Raw genomic sequence first — 16,523 nt, forward strand, 5'->3', positions numbered from 1 at the left:
ACGCAATGCGTCTTGTGCGTCTTTCCCACACGTGGCTACAAGCGACCAAAATGCTCTTGCTTGTTTCCCCTCTAGGGCTGTCAGCATTGTTTCCACGTCATCTTGGTAAAGAATTTGTTTGTTCGATTTCACCCAATTTTTGTATTTTTTGTGGCTTTTTTTGGAGCCTCTTTCTTTTCCACTGTGGGAGTTTTTGGGGCTCTTATTTCTTTCCACATTTCTTTTCTTTTGGCAATTAGGAGCTGGTTTTTGGTGTGGCTCTGATTATTATTAGAGTTGTTGGTATGCCTCAGTAGCTGATACGAAACCAGGAGAGGGCAGTAGTCTACATTTGCCATCCCAAAATCCCAGTATTATTCAATTTTGACTGTTGAAATGTTTATGGAGGCAGAGGTGAGTTTTAGGCGTGCGCCCTTGTTAGTTGTTTATACGTCTGCTGACTTGCTTTCTTGTCACAATGTTCCGGTTTTCGGGGGTGTCCCAGACCGCTGTCAGTAGATTGTGGTCGCTATTAGTTCTAGTTATCTTGAACAATAAAACCATTGCCAGCAGGTCACTGGACACGTAAATGTGATCCAGGTTGGCTTTGCATCCTTCATGTTCCCAAGTTGTAATGTTGAAGGTTTTAGATGATTGTAAAGGGTGCAGGTTATGAAGGTCTCTTGAGTCCATACAAGACGACTGTTTCCTTCTCCGGGCTGGACTGGAAGTGGTCAATCCTGGCCAATCCCTCTTAATCTGGGGTCTTTCATGGGGTCAAGGTTTTGTGGGGTTGCATTAAAATCACCACTTATGATGGTGTAATTTATCTTGTGATCAACAGTGATTTCATCTATGAGTGTTTCGATTTTTGTCACAAAAAGTTTGTCCGTTTGAGCCTTGGGGTTCCAGTAGATGTTGAGTAGGAGATAGAGCTTGTGGGTTGTTGAATCCTGGGTGGATATATTTGGGTTCCACAAGTTCAGGGTGGCTAACACAAAGGTGTCCTTCAGTAGGATCTTTTCCAGCCAGAAAGTGCTGCCTGAGCGAATAGCTGTTAGGAGGCCTGTCGATGGGCGTCCCAGTGGGTCTTCTAGGGCCGGCAAAAAGGCGTTGTCGTAGCTATCTATTGAGGGTTTTTTAGTAAGCCATGTCTCCTGAATGCACAGCAGATCAAAGGAGCCAAGGTTCACGTCACTAGTGGCCAGGAGGTGCCTAAAGCCTTGTGTGTTCCATGATCCCATTGATATCTTGTTTAGTGATTGCCTGTTCGGTGTTCGTCTTGGATCAAATCTCGGGCCCATGGCCGCTATTGATGGCTAGGATCTATGAAAGTTGGAGAGAGTTTCCGGTAAGCATGCCCATCTCTTTTGCTCTTTTTCTTTCATGGTTGGCATAGTGTGTGGTTTGCCTCCAGTTGTCTTGATCTTGGTTTGTCTTGGTCCATAGTGATTTTCCAGTTTTTCAAAGGGCCCTTGGCTACTCTTTCATGTTTAAATGAGGTCTCGAAGTTCATGTTTACTGGACTGTGAGGTTGGGAGTCCCCTTTGTGAGATCTTGGTGACAAGTTGCTCCTCTTAGGTGTATTTCGTTCGTTCCACGCGTGTCTGGTGCGGGTGTCTTCTTTTATGGGATATCGCCCCTTTGAGTCGGGTTCATGAGACCTCTGTCGGTCTGTGATGGCTTGAGTTGCCATACGTCTTCTAGTTCTTTCTTCTCTTGGTCTGGCGGTGTTGGAGTATACTGCTCTCTTTCCCTCCAAGTTTCGTGGAGGTTGGTGACGGTGAGTCGAGTCATACCTGTAGGAAGATCTGTTCGCGAGCAAGGATGATCTCTCTCTCTCTCTCTGTCTGTAGGGTTTTTCTCTTAGGTCGTATCCCAATTGTCTCAATTTGTTTTCGGCCTTCCTCAGCATATTTTTGACTGTTGTGGATTCAATGTGCAGGTATACTGTGCCCATGGAATTTTCGTGAGGGAATTCTATGATGTCTAGGTCATCAGATCCTAATGATTTCAGACTCGGGATGTGGTGCAGTTAGGGTCATTGTTTTCCGGTTCATAATGATCCGACCTCCTTCGTTAGGTAAGCGTTCTAAAATGAAAGAACGCGTCTTCGTTGATCTTGTTTCTCTTGAGTCAAGCTCTTTTCACTTGCCTATCCATAGGAGCACCCGACGTTGGTCGTTTGGTGGAGTCTTTCAGATCTGGTAGTGGCAGCTTTCTATCCTGGGCTGTGTAGTCCTTTGATTTAGAGGTCTGTATCCACAGCCTGTCATTTTATCTTGACGTTGTTTTCCCTTTTGCGTCACTCTTCATTGTCTCAAATGCAGTAGCCCTGGTTTTGATGGGCCAGATTGAAGGTTTCTTCTTGTCGTTTAATAGCTTTGTTTGATTTCTTTTTTTCATCTCCTTCGCTAGTGGCAGGTTTTTGTTTCTTCTTGAGTGAGGAATGCTGGTGATTCTGTGTCCAATATTAAGAGTATTTTTTTCTGCCTCGTTGTAAGGTGAGTTTTGCAAAGGCGAGTATGCCTTCTCGAGTGTCCACGAGTTCGCTTTCCGAGTTCTCTAGTGAGTATTGGCTGATATTCATGAGGTCACTTTACGTCGGCGAGATCGTATTCTTCGGGGGGGTCAGCAGCGACTGGAATAGTGCAATGGACAGTTGGTGGTAGTTTCCTGATTCCCCTCATAATTGGTCTCTTTTCAAAGATTGAGGCTGATGGTTTGGGTGTGCCAGGAGACGGTTGTAATGAGTCCGATTTGTGTCGGTCTGCATTGCTCTTGTCTTTGTGTAGTACCTGAGCAGGGCCTGCGTTGTCTCGCTCTTTTGTGATTTACAGTACGGCGTGACTCCCCGGACCGCACAGCCATTTGGTCTTGCGTGGGAATTGAGATTGATCTTGACAGTTGTTTCCTTGTTTTGTACCGGAGCAGGAAGCATTTGTATGTCTTTAATGGTTTCTGATCCAGACTTAGTGAATGTACCGGAGCAGGAAGCATTTGTATGTCTTTAATGGTTTCTAATCCAGACTTAGTGTATTTTGAGTCTTTGAGTTTTTTGAAGAAAGGGTACCAGGGTGCATTTGTTGAGAGGTTGCGATAATTTCTGGGTCGGCTGAGCCATCGTCGATGAACTCACGATTGTAGGTGGCAGATGCTGAAAGTGATCTATTTTGGGATCATTTCCCTCAGTTTGAGTTTTGGCAGCTTCGTGGGTCACCTTTTCGAGTGTCTTGAGTTTGAGTACCTGACTCCTTGGTTTTTCCCCTTTGGCATGCGATTGTTATATAGCCTTCTAAGGATGATAGTTTTGTGTGTGAAATAGCTGCCATGGTTGGGTGGTCTTTCAAGGTGTCGTTTAGTGATTCGTAGAGCTTAGTGAAGGGCGCCAGTGCTATGGTTAGGCTCGTGTGTGTTTCAAGGCTTTGAAGGTGAGTGGCCGGTGCTTTTCCGTTTTTGCTTCGCTCTTTGAATCATGAGGAGCTCTGCTCAAGCGTTTTGTTCCTTTCTTTGATTGTCTCCCGTTCTGGGCGGGCATCATCCTGACCTTTGGTGATAAACATCCTGTTGCTTTGATGTTGAGTGGGCCTTGTGATTGGCATTTCAGGGATGCCCCATCATCTGTAGAGTTATCGGATTCCCCTTTTTCAATCAGAGAATACGAAAGGTCGGTTCCCCAATCTATTTCGTCCAGATCATGGGGAGTATATGGTGGACTCACGAGGTCCACTCTGGCAATGAATGGGTGAATTTCAATCGTGATTTTTGGATTTGTTGTTTGCTTTGAGGGGGCCGTTGTATCCCCCGCACAGGCTGACTGCTACCCTTGCTGAAAGCGATGATAGCTGCGCAGGTGGTATTGGAAGGGCCAGTTCCCTAATGTCAGAGTCGGAATTAATCCATTTTTTTTCAGTGCACCAGTCTAACGGGAGACTTTTAAGTGAAGCTTGTGTTTCTTTTGCGGTTTGATTTTTGACCTCAATTGACCATGTGGATGGGACTGTTGCGCCCGGAAAACCAACCTCTGGAGTAGGAGCTGGTTCAAGGTCCCCGTCCCCATCGGCTACCACTCTAGGAGTCAGGCTCCCACTCTGTGTCTCTGGAGTGTCTGGATCAGTGCGTGTCTCCAGGCTCACCTTGCCCTTGCCCCGCGCATGGGTTCAGCGATAGCCACAGCGCAGATTCAGCTGGGTTTGTGAGTGTTGTCACTGGTCACAAAGCATCCGGACAAGCCTCCTCAGCAAGGTCGCGTTCAGGGGCAGAGGGCGGACTCTGGCGGTGGCGCCAGTGCAGATAGTAGCTTGCGTGGTGTCAGGGGTTTTTTCCCTTGTCTCCGTAGAAGGGGCCTCTCCTCTGTGGTGTGGGTGATATCTCCTCTGCCCCTTTCAGCTGCACAGTAGTGGGAGGCCACGTGGGTAGTGGAGGACCCTCCATCTTGCTGGTTACATTCATGGAGGTAGAATTCTCGATCCTTGCAAGATTTGATAAGTTTTTCGTTTTCGCTGGGCCTCACTTGAGAACGAGAGTCTGGTTTTTGCCTGCATGAGGCAGGTTTCAAGGGGCTTCTATGTTCTAGCCCGCTATCCTTGCTCTGTGTGCGCTGGCTTCGGAGGCAGTGCCCCTCTTCCTCACAGCAGTTAGAGGCCATGCTATGACCGCTTGGGGGAAGCTGCTGCGGCGGGCAGCCGCTGACTGTTGCAGACTGCGAACACCTCAGCGGCATCCAGGGGTTTTTGGTCAATCTCCTCCACCTTTCTCACGAATAGGGTTGTAGACAGACTACCAAGACTCAGTGTGTCTGAAGACTGCGAACACTTTAGTGAACACATACTGGATGTACGCAGGGCAGTCATGTACTACCTGGAAAGAACTAGACCACTAAGGAAAAGAAACCAGTTTTTTGTTTCAGTTGCAGCTGGTAGAGAAGAGGATCATGTCATCAGCCATCTTTAGGTTGATTGTCAATTGCTCTGTTACACTCTTGCCAAGAGAGATCTGCCTGCTCTTCAAGCCTAGAGCACACTCTGAGGGCACTGGGGCATCCATAGCATTCATTGCAAGTGTCCCTCTCGAGTCCATTTGCAAAGCGGCAACATGGAGTTCTGTACACACCTTTAAAAAAACACTATTGCCTGGACACTCACTCTAGGTCTGATTCTCTGGTGGGACAAGCCATACTAAGACATCTTTTCACCTCTGTTCCCTCTCACATCCCACCACCAACTCAGGGTACTGCTCGCTAGTTTACGCACAGCATGTGATTCTAAGCAGATTCACAAGCATCAGAAGACATGCATTACTTACCGTAATAGCATTTCTGAAGATTGTATCTGCTCAGATTCACATGCGCCCACCCTTCCACCCCGCTCGGATGGAAGGAATGTAGACATCATACTACTACTTATCTCTTTCTGTACTCCCTCACGATAGTCATAAGGCTCCATCACAGGAGAAAAATGCAATCGGAGGGACCTCGATGCGTGAAGGATTTTGGGTACACTAGACGGCACGTCACGTTAGGGATAGTGTTACATGCACGCCCATGTCGACGTCCCGATTCGATCCTCGAAAGACAAGATGCAATGCTCTGCGGTTACCACTAGATGTCTGACTTTATGCACAGCATGTGAATCTAAGCAGATACATTGATCAGAAATGCTATTACGGTAAATAATGGATGTCATATCTTTGCTAATGTCCCCGTCTGGCCCGGGAAGCCATATTTTGCTAAATTGCAAGTTTTCTGTGCGCAATTCATATGGCATGCTGGGGCTGTGAGGAAAAAGGTGTCTCACATGACCCAGCCCTACGAGAGGAGAGGCTTTGCGGCCCTCGAGCTATATTGGATAGCAGTGCAGCCCTTATATACCTAAGTTGGCAGTCGAAAACTCTGACTTCAGAACTCTAATATTGAACTACACCTATAACACTACACCTATAAAGACGACTGCCCGTTTGACCCTGTAGCTACCACTCTCCAGGCCTGGTGCCAGATACTCCCTCCACCACCACTGAATCGCGGCTATATATATATATATATATATCAAAAAGAAAAGAGGAAATGGCGAATCGCACTCCCGCAGGCCAGGCGTAGTGCCACACTTCAGGAATCCGGAAAAAACAGACACTGTGTATAAAATACGGGTGACTTTAATGTTTATAGAATAAAAATAGTATTACAAAAAAACAAAATGCAACACATATGCAGCAACATAGAGACAGACCGAGGCAGGACGCCATGGTGCGCAGCCTGCAGACAACGCGTTTCGCGCTACACTCGGCGCTTCATCACGTGAGGGGAGGAAACGTTAGCAGCTATAAATACATATTCTGAACATGGTCCATTTTCTATGCCATATGAGGTAACGTGGGCGGCCATGATAGAATGGAATAAAAATACATGACCACATATAATGCCAATAGTAAAAGCATTGAAACAAACCCTCATTGAAATAAAGATAGAGGGACAAAGCTAGAGACTAAGTGCGCAGTGCACTTAGTCTATATGTATGTTAAAATGTGACAGCAAGTTATAAAACAGTAGAATCTTTACATACTGGAATGTACAATCCCGACATCATATAGAAATGTACACATAAATATAATGATAAATATACATAGTCATTAAATCAGACAACTCATAATAGACAATTCATGGATGGCAATAAACATGCACTTAAAAGAGCCCCATACCCCAAATTGGCAGTTCATAAATATGAAAATAACAATAGTCCAATATTAGATCATCAAAGCATGAGAGAGGTAAAACCGAAATCGAGGCATACACAGTAAAACCGCCAAGATAATAATGAAGCCTCATATGCAAAAAAAAAGTAATACTGCACTCATAGGAGAGCCGGCAGAGATTCCCTTTTTGTTGTTTTTTTTGGTTATTTATATATATATATATATCTGGCTTCCTTTATGGAGGTTTCCCCGGGTTCGAGCCCATATGGGATCCGGTGCTTGTGCATCACTGGAGAGAGTTGGGGTATAGGACGCTTGCAGATCTATTCCCGAATGGGAAGTTCATCACGCCCAAATACTGGTGGGAGGAACACTCTGGTTCTGGTTTAGAAATGCTACAATACTATAGACTACGTACACCAACTCGATCTATGTGGCCATGCTTCCCATCCGAGCCCCCTGAGGCTTGAGTGATACAGTACATTTCCAACGCATACAGCACTCGCAGGATAATCTCCTCTCTTTATAAAATGATTTATATGTGGGCGAATGACCTGGCCGTATATCTGTCCGACACACACGCACAGTCTCCATCAAATTTAGATTTCGTTGTATTCCGTACAAACTGTTAAACAGGCTGTACTATAGTCCCCAGAGGCTTAACCAATTTGCCCGAAATATCTTACACTCCTGCCCTCAATGCCAAGCTGAAGAGGCTGATCACCTGCATATGTTCTGTACATGTATACAACTTAATGTCTGGAACAGTGTGTTTCAAACGCTCATGGATGTTGTGGGGGTCCCGATTGAGCGAACTATTTGGGTTATGGGATAAGTCTGCATAAAAAACTGTTGGCATTTGTAAGTATTAGCTGTAGTATTGCTAAGAGTTGTATACTGCAACATTGGAAACAATCTTCCCCACCCAACTTCAAAATGTGGCTAGCAGCACTAACCTGGACCCAAGCATATGAAGAGGACTACGTGAACTCGCTGCCCCTAACATTCCGCACCAAAAACATATGATCTGAATTCCAGTTATATTTATCCAACCAGTCCGGTAACCGTACAATGACTAATTCAACCACTCACTAGTGGCTTTTAAGACGGTGTAAGTGTAAAACGTCTATACACGATATATCTCCCTGGTGAACAGCAACATAAAAGGTTAAATTAAATTTTAAAAAAGGTCAAAGGTATATCCCCTCCTTGCTTTCCCTTCTCGGTTTGCCACCTTTCTCCCCTCGATCAGCTGCCATCTGGAAAATGTTCCTTTGTGTCCTTTGCCTCGCTCAGTGTGCTCTCGTGCTCCGCCTTTTATACGTGTGTGGAAGCTTAATGGAAGTCGGGTGTTAGTTAACAGGAATTGACGGACTTTGCTCGACCATAGTACGAGGACATGTCGGGTACAATGCTCGGGTAGGAGTCTGTTTTCTCCCAGAGCCGGCTGTCTATGTGAAGTGTTGGAGTAGGGAAGGGGGGAGGGCGGGAGCTGCAGTTCCCAGGTATCTTACCTGTTAGGATGGAGTAAAGGTGTTACATGCGGGTGGGTGGGTGTCTTGTTATCCAGTGTCCCACTCCCTATAGACCCCTCACCAGGTGATACTCCCGCAGCGCCCCACCCCCAGGGTCTGGATCCAAAGGTGATGCCATGCCCTGGTCACCTGAGAGATCGATCCCCACACTATCTCCAACATACCCTCCCTAAATACTCTCCTGCTAGAGCCCTACGCTCCAAGCAGAGATTGGGGGTGGAGGGGTGTCTCTCTCTTTGGCTGGCGCCTCCTTTTGGAACAGCCTTCCTGCCCCTCTAACTTGAGCTGGACCTCCTCAACTTCCAGAAATTGCTCGAAACTCTGCAGTTCTCTACCTCTTTCCCTTCCCTACTAATCATCCCAACGCTGCTGTGACTGGTGGCCTTATCCTCATGAATCACACAGGCTCCTAGGCCCTCTTCCCAGTCAATGCCAGCACCCCTCCCTACTGCACTGCCCTTGCTGGCCCCTGCCTGCCGGCTCCAGTTCCCATCCTTGGGAGTCGCCTGCACTAGCACTTGGCCAAGGCTCTCCCTCTTGGCTCCCCGTGCACTTCTCCCCCAACGCGTCCACCAGCACTTGCCCATTTCCCCGTCCCCACTGCACTTGCACGGTTGAATGTCACATGGCCTTGTAGGACCATGACTGTATATTCTTTTGTTGTACTTCCTCCCCTGTTCCCTTCCCATTTAGCCTTGTGGCACTTTGAAGCACTATTCAGTTGTATAAGTGCCTAACAAATGCTCAATCAAATTTAAATTAAAATATGAACTGGCCATCAGATCTTAAAGTAGAATTACAATCCAAAAGTAAGTGTTGGTGTAGGCGTGGATGAAATCCAGCTACGTGTAGCCACCAAAAGCGAGGCTTGAAATTGGTCCACAGCGCACACACCTGCACTCACTCAGCTGTGGTACCTGCAACATCCCTCTATGCAAAGTCCTTGATGGCTGGCAGTGCTGCTTCTTCATCTCAAATATTTGTGGTGACTTATGGATTCAAGGTCTACGCTACCATGCACTTCTGGCAGGCTAATGCACTTCTGGCCACGGCTAACCTACAGCTTTGAAGCGAGCATTGGCAACTCCATTCTGAGGGGCAGCAAGCATTTAAATCCATTCTGATGGGGGCTAAATCCATGGCTCAGGACCTTTTTGGAAGCTTCTGACCATCATATTGATAGCTCCAAAAGAGGGATGACATTGGGCACCGACAGCGTGGTCTTGATGCATGTAACCAAGTCCACCAGGAGGTTCAGGATACGATACTGGACCTGCCTTTCAACGGGCAGGATTTGTTTCATCCATTTACAAATAAGAGAAGGACCTAGACCCAAACCACCAAGTCTCTTGTGGGCCTCTACAAACTGAGTGTAAACCCTTACCATAATCATCTTAATCCAGGGAGGCTAGGCAGAGATCTGTTGGTGGATTTCGTGGCTACCAGTACAGCAAGACCAGAAACCCTGATAACTCTCCCAGCGCCCATAGAAGGAGCAGCCACGTTACCTCTTCCAAAAATGTCTTTGCTGGATCATCGTCTGCTGCCTCTGCAGATCCCAAGAAACAATGCCTGTTTGAGCCAGGACCATCCAACACCAGTTGGCTGCAGGCTCTCATCACATCTCTCACTGGCAGATCATATCTTAGACCCGTGGACATTCCATAGTCGCCAAAGGCTACCACTTTTCTGGTTCTTTTCATCCTCGTTCCTCAGCCAGATTGGATGCACTCTGATTCTGTTGGAGCTCTATAAGCCCCTTCCCTGTGACCTCGCGGGACAGGATTTCTTTTCCCGTCTGTTCTGTGCCCCAGAAGCATCAGACTAGCCAGTGGGCAATTCTAGATCGTTCTCCTCAACAAGAAGTTTAAGATGGTTATGCTGAGAGGATCTACGCCATTAGTGCGTAGCTCGAAAATACTGAATCCGAAAAAGACTAATTTTAAAATTGTACTGCGCAGTGATCACATAGATCACTTTCTCCTGCAACCTGCATCCCCCTACCCCTTCCCCCAATTTACCTTTTTGGGCAGCACACTTCAGTGTGTGCTGCCGACTCCAATCAATCCCTGCGGCGTTGGTTCCCTCCAACTAAGGTGGGGTCAGAGCTGGCACTGCAGCGTCCTTCCTTCTTTTTTATTTTGTTTTTATTTTTGTACTTTGTCCCCTGCTTTCAATCTCATGAAAGCAGGGGACACCCCTGAAATCCCTGAAGCTCATAATGCTGAACAAGGGGAGCGGGTGACAACCCCACAACCTCTGCTCCCCTTGTTCGACATTATGGACTTCGTTGTTTTTCCGTTATTTTCACCCGATACCTGCTGAGACAGATCCTGGGATCTGTTCAGAAGAACGACTAGTTTTGTGCCCTGGACCTCAGGGACTCATACCTGGAGTTTTCCTGAGGTTTTCCATCAGCAGGAGGCATTTTCCATTTTTTGTAAGCGCATATGTTTTTTGAATGAATTATTATTTAACATACCTCGCCAAAGGTTTCAATGTGATATCAAGCTTAAATGAATAGCAGTATTACATATTATGGAAGGTAACATTGAAAGCTCAAACATAACAAAGAGGCAGAAAATGACAACTTCAGGAAAGGGATAAAAGGAGACACAACCATATCATCCCCTCACCCGGGAACAGACATGGAACAAAGTACTTCATTTTCGATATTTGTGTTTCAATCATATGCAGCAGCTCTTTCCATATTGAAAGTCAAAGTTCTGCGAATTGACAACTGTTCTAAGAGAATTCGATGATGTGTCCTGTGATATCAATTTGGCAGCATATGACAGAGTATTACACAATGGACTGCTTATCTTGCAGCCTTAAACATGTCAAGAGGTTTCGAGAAGTCCAAGAGCTCTGAGGTATGCTAAATGTCCTAATGTCGGACATCTCCCCAATTGAGGAACAATTCAATTAGATTTACTTTCATGATATATGTTTTTTCCCATATATTAGCAATAACCACATTTTAACTAGCCTATCATCTCATCTTGGAATGTGGTTCGATCCCCAATTTGTACTCTAGCAATTAAGAGCCTGGTCAGTGCAATTTGATTTGTTGCCTGCCTGTGGTAAGTAAAGGTTGTCAGTTAGCTCAAGTAGACCTGTCTCTGCTGTCAGTGGTAGGTGGTGACTTGTTATAGTATTTTTATGCTGTTCAGTGCATCTTTTCAGTAAGTGACAAGCTTGGGGAGGCTCCACCAACTGGACGTATATGTCCCTGCAATGCTGTAAACTCATCGGCATATACCGGTTTTTATCTTTGCTTATGTTTTGTAGCCTATCTGGGGTCATATACCATCTTGTCTCACCAGTTTAAAATCTTTTATTGGTGCTTTGTCCACTAGTCAAGGCTTTAATTCCCTTCCAAAATTTCACCCATTTCTCTTATGCTAAATTGATACCCAGCTCTCTATGCCAGTCTTTTGTGTATGAGGGCAGACCATTGTTCACTCTTACCGTACGACATTATACATCTTCCAAATTAGGCTTGACGTATTTTAGGAGAAATTTTTCTTCAGATGATCCTAGTCATCTATTGGGCATTTGCTCAGCCCAATGATATAGCTGGAAATCTCTTATCCTCTCACCTTCTTGAATGGCAAATGTGTCTTTGCAAGATACAAAAGAACCAGTCTCACTATGTGAATAAATATGATCCAAACATTCACATCCTCCTCTCGTCCAGGAGAGAATGTATGCCCATTATATGCATGTGTAAAATCTGTATGGAAGGGCCTGGGAATGTAGATGGGCCCAATCTGCTAACAGTACTATCCCAGACCTGCATGGTTATTTTCAGAGAGGGAAGCTTAGACATGGCCAAGGGTCTATCCCTGTGAGGATGCCATGGCATTTACTTTAGGGGTTTGCCATCAACATCCTCGTCTAATTTTGTCCACCCTTTCTACACATAGCTGTAAACCCACTCCATAATGACTCTCCGTTGGGTGGCTTGAAAATATTGTCTAATATCAGGGATGGCTTGTACCGCCCTCTGCCAAGATACAAGGTGGTTCTTGAAAGTCTGTGGAGCAAGTCTTTGCCAATCAAAGTATAAGACATCCGGTTGGATTCTTTTGAGCGTTGACCTATGGATTGGCACTGGTTAATGCCTGTAAATAGTATAATAGTTTCTTTACAAATGCTATTCCTCCTTGCCAAGTGTGCAGTAAGACACAGGCAACAGATTCCCTTTTCTAAAATATAGCTTTTATTTCTCAAATGCCAGCATAGGGCAAGTTAGGCCTTACTCCATCCTAAGATGTGATTTCCCCTACCTAAAGAAACTAAGTAGACTGTGTCATAAAGTTCAACTCAAAAGTGTGTGAGTCCAAAACCTATGCTTGCCCTCACAACTAAATATATGCAATATGTTGGGATGTCAGCAACCAAAGAAACTGTTCAAAGTAAAGTTATGAGCTTCTTCCAGATCCTGGCTTAATTTATCCTTCTTCCTTTGGTTCCAAACATTTCCACAAAAAAGTTCAACACAGTTGCAAGCAACCTCTGGGTTCCCTTCCCCAAGTTTAACACAATTCAAAAATAGCCTCATGGTTTCCTTCCCCCAAGTGCAATACAATTCATAGTTCAGCTTTCTGTAGGAATGGTAATCTTTCAGGCTTTCCAACAATTCACTTGGCTTTCCTTTTCTTTATTCACTTTCAAAATGATGAGGCAAATTGACCTCAATATCTTTATTTTCCTTGGCTCACTCCAAGTAGGGTTTACTATGTAGGTGTAGTTGTCTGACCACATGGCCCACCCATCACAGGTCACGCAACTGATAACCTGTGGCACTTTATAATGTTCTCCGATTCTCATTGGTAGACTACTTTGCCACAATGTTTCCTTTCTGTACTTGTGACATTAGTCCATCTATACTCCTGTTTTTTCTCCTTCAGCCTCTTGACTCTGTTGACACGTGCCTTTCATACAGTTCCCCTCGTGGTGTGTTCCTTGTCACCACCCTACTTTCACGCTAGCCAATAGTGTTTCTCATGTGCCTTTCAAGTGCTTCTCCAATTGTCATTACTGGTTTTCACTTGGCTTTGTGCTTTCACATTGTTCAAAAAAATTATTTCTCCTTATTTTCATTCCATTCTAACATACACGTCACTTTCTCTCCACTTGTGTGGTATTTTCATATATTGTGCATAATATTTCTATAGTTTAGTATTCAATATTGGTTCAAGTACTTGGCAACTTTCTCGATGCTCAATGTCCACCTGGTCTCCAGACCCATTCACTATGTGCATTCATTTGTTCGGCAACTTGCTTGGACTTATTAAGCCGCCTGAAGCGCCCCGGTACGAGTACTCTCCCTTTCACTCAACGGTATGTGGCAGCTCCTCCGTGTGATTACATAATCCTTGTCTGCTTTCGATCATTCTCCTCTGTTACATCGGGAGCACCGCATGTTCCTGCTGCCGCCTGCAGCGTAGTGGAGATTTCTGTGTACCCCAGCTCCAGCTCGGGACACATGGCTCAGAGCTCTGTAGGTTTCTTGACTCACAGCTCTCTCCAGCCTCTGTCCTTTCTGCTCTCCTGCAGCTGCTGGGGTCCTTTTCATTTGCTCCTCCTCCCCAGCCGACTTCATAGTGCCCTGGCTTCCCAGGCAGTTTCCTTCATGTGGGTCACTCTGCAGGTGCAAGCCCTTTGCCTGACTACAATTACCTCCATCACTGGGGCATGCCTGACTTTTAGAATGGTGTTCTACAGTCCTCTTGCTCATCCCAGTACCAAAGAGGTGTTCACAGGTAGAAGTGTGCATTACTCCTAGTCGCCTCTTCCTCGTCCCAGTTTTGAAGGGACTTGAATGGGCTACAGTGGGAATGTGTCAGTGTGGAAGAATAACCACCCATGAATGTTGGGGGAAGGTAGGTTGTATTTTGACGAGGGAAAGGCGGGTACCATGCCTCAGCCAAAGGCACCCTTCCTCCACTACCCAAGGTCCCTCCGCCCAGGTGATATTTGAGAGTATGGACAGAGAAAGCATAGACATTTTTAAGCCAAGGAATCGTGGGTTGATGACAATTATGTCCCCGGGTGTCCAACGCTACCTGCTCTGGGAGGAATTCCCTGCGGATAGTGTCCTTGTATCTAGGGCAATGTTTAACTGCATCCATCTGAGGGCTGTGGTTGGCAGCATTGTGCAGGGGGAGGGTGCAGATAGAGCTTGCTCAGTATGTGAAGCCTCATACGAGGACCTAGCACACCTGATTTTCTTTTGCTCTGCCTATTCACAAGCCAGAAAACTGCTTATATATCACCAACTTATTTTCTGTGGGTGGGCTCCCCACATGTATCTGAAAACTGCACTTTATCTCACAAAACGACTGATGAGCATAATGCCCTGAAATGAGTTTATATGCACTATTTAATGAATTGTATTTGTAATCTTTTTTAGCAGTCATCTTTGTTGAGGTTTTAATGATCGCATGTTTTACTATTATAATAGGCATATATCCTTGTATTTTGTACTGTTTTTATGGATTGTTTTTTATGCAAATCCGAAAATAAACATGATGATGAATTACATGATAAAGCATACTAGCTCAAAAAGAATCCAACCAGTGTATCATGGTCATAACAGGAATTATATTCACTTCATAATAAAGAGAAATGAATACCAAAGATAAACCAAGAAATTAAATTGACAAGAACATTGTAAAAATGTACTTAAAAAAGGAGGGAAAACATTCAGATTTCCTAAAATTGATTGCATAGATCTAATCAGTTCTGCTTTTGATATGCTATAACCTGATGAAATTGGCCTACAGTTCAACAAGAATTCAATGTGAGTACCGAAGTCACTTGCATCTATATTTTAATGGGTTTAAACTATTGTAAAGGTAGTTAAGCTGTTATTTTGGTTCTTGATTTTCTTATGAAGATTCTTCTTTAAACAGATATGGTGAATGCCATCCCGTGTTCTTCATTGGAACGTTAGAAGCTGCTTTACAGGAAGCCTTCTTTGGGAGAGCCAGAGATGTAAGTATCTGTCTAATGATCATACATTTTCAACAGAAGAAAATTGTTAACTGGGAAATAGTCATAAACCAGTATTTCTTTTTTATTGGATGTCAGCATAAAAGTTGGCTTACTATCAGTTTTTAATCTATGGAGAGTAACATTTTAAAGCTGTGCTGGTCCAGGAGAAAACTGGTTATTTGACATAGTGACATGCTTTATTAGTCTTTATAAATCCGTTTTGGAGTGCTGCATTCACCATCGATGTGCGATCTTGGTGATGTGCCCAAGAAGTGGAATAAGGAACCAATAGTCTCACAATTGTTAGTCCAGCTAGGTCTTCGTTGGTCCTAGGACTGTGTGATGGTTCGAAATGTACCTGATCTGCTAAGAAGAATAATTCCTGATTTGAATTAAGAGCATGAGTTAGATGTCCGCCTGAGCCTTCTGTATACATTGGGGTAAGATTTATAAGCCTACTCAATGAGGAACAGAGGTTTCTGGTGTGCTCATATTGTTGACTCTTTGAGATAGGCAATGGTGGTCTTTGTTTCCAGCAGGAGCCATTGGCTACTGTATGCTAAGGGATTTAAATTAGATGTGCATAGAGGCTGGCAGACAGTGAAGTGATGACACTTTTGAGGTGTTGAAGGAGACAAGCTGCAGGCTTCAGGATTCATTGATGGCTATAGCTAATAATTACAGAAATGTGTGGTACCCAGTCCAATCTGGAAGGGATGAGGTCATAAAGTGCTGATAACTTGGGGATAGTAAGATCAAAGAAGAATATTTTTGTACTCCTGTGCAATTAGCTTTGAGACATAAACCCATGATTTTACTAAGTAGAGCTACAGGGTCAACATTAAGATTGCATTAGTAGGATCTAAAAGCAGCTCCTGTGTATCCAGCATCAATCACTAACCAGGAGGTACTAATGGAGAATACAGAGGTAGTGCATCGCATTCTCCAAATCTAACTTCCACATAAGATGTGATCATAAAAAACTTTCCATTATTTATGGACCCATATGCTTTAAATGTTTTATAGATGTGACCTAATGTGTAATTACACATTGTCCCAAATGCAGAGAGTTAAATTCATATAGGTCTGTTTGTTCAGAATTGGATCTGCTGGGGAGCCAAACTTTGCTCCTGGTAGCTTCTTATAGTTGTTGGTATCAAGCTAACCGGGCTCTTCAAGGCTACAAGCAGGAGCTAAATAGCTCCCAGCTCAATTTTGAACCCTGGTGCTAATGTCCTTGTATAACCCTATTTACATGTCCCCCAACATTTTAAGGGTGACCAGACACATCCATTTAATTTGTCCTGTATGCATTTT

At 44.7% G+C, this 16,523-nt stretch overlaps 1 protein-coding gene across 1 annotated transcript in view; it reads left to right on the top strand.

The window, feature by feature from the left end:
• FAF1 (Fas associated factor 1) overlaps window positions 1-16,523 on the top strand; it is a 2,829,503-nt gene that overhangs the window by 1,314,822 nt on the left and 1,498,158 nt on the right. Inside the window, exon 12 of the mRNA XM_069642220.1 lies at window positions 15,125-15,206. Coding sequence (XP_069498321.1) covers window positions 15,125-15,206 — 82 coding nt within the window. The remainder of the gene's footprint in view (window positions 1-15,124; window positions 15,207-16,523) is intronic.

The sequence above is a fragment of the Ambystoma mexicanum genome, chromosome 1q (assembly GCF_040938575.1).
Source record: "Ambystoma mexicanum isolate Mex_15411 chromosome 1q, UKY_AmexF1_1, whole genome shotgun sequence".
Lineage (NCBI taxonomy): Eukaryota > Metazoa > Chordata > Amphibia > Caudata > Ambystomatidae > Ambystoma > Ambystoma mexicanum.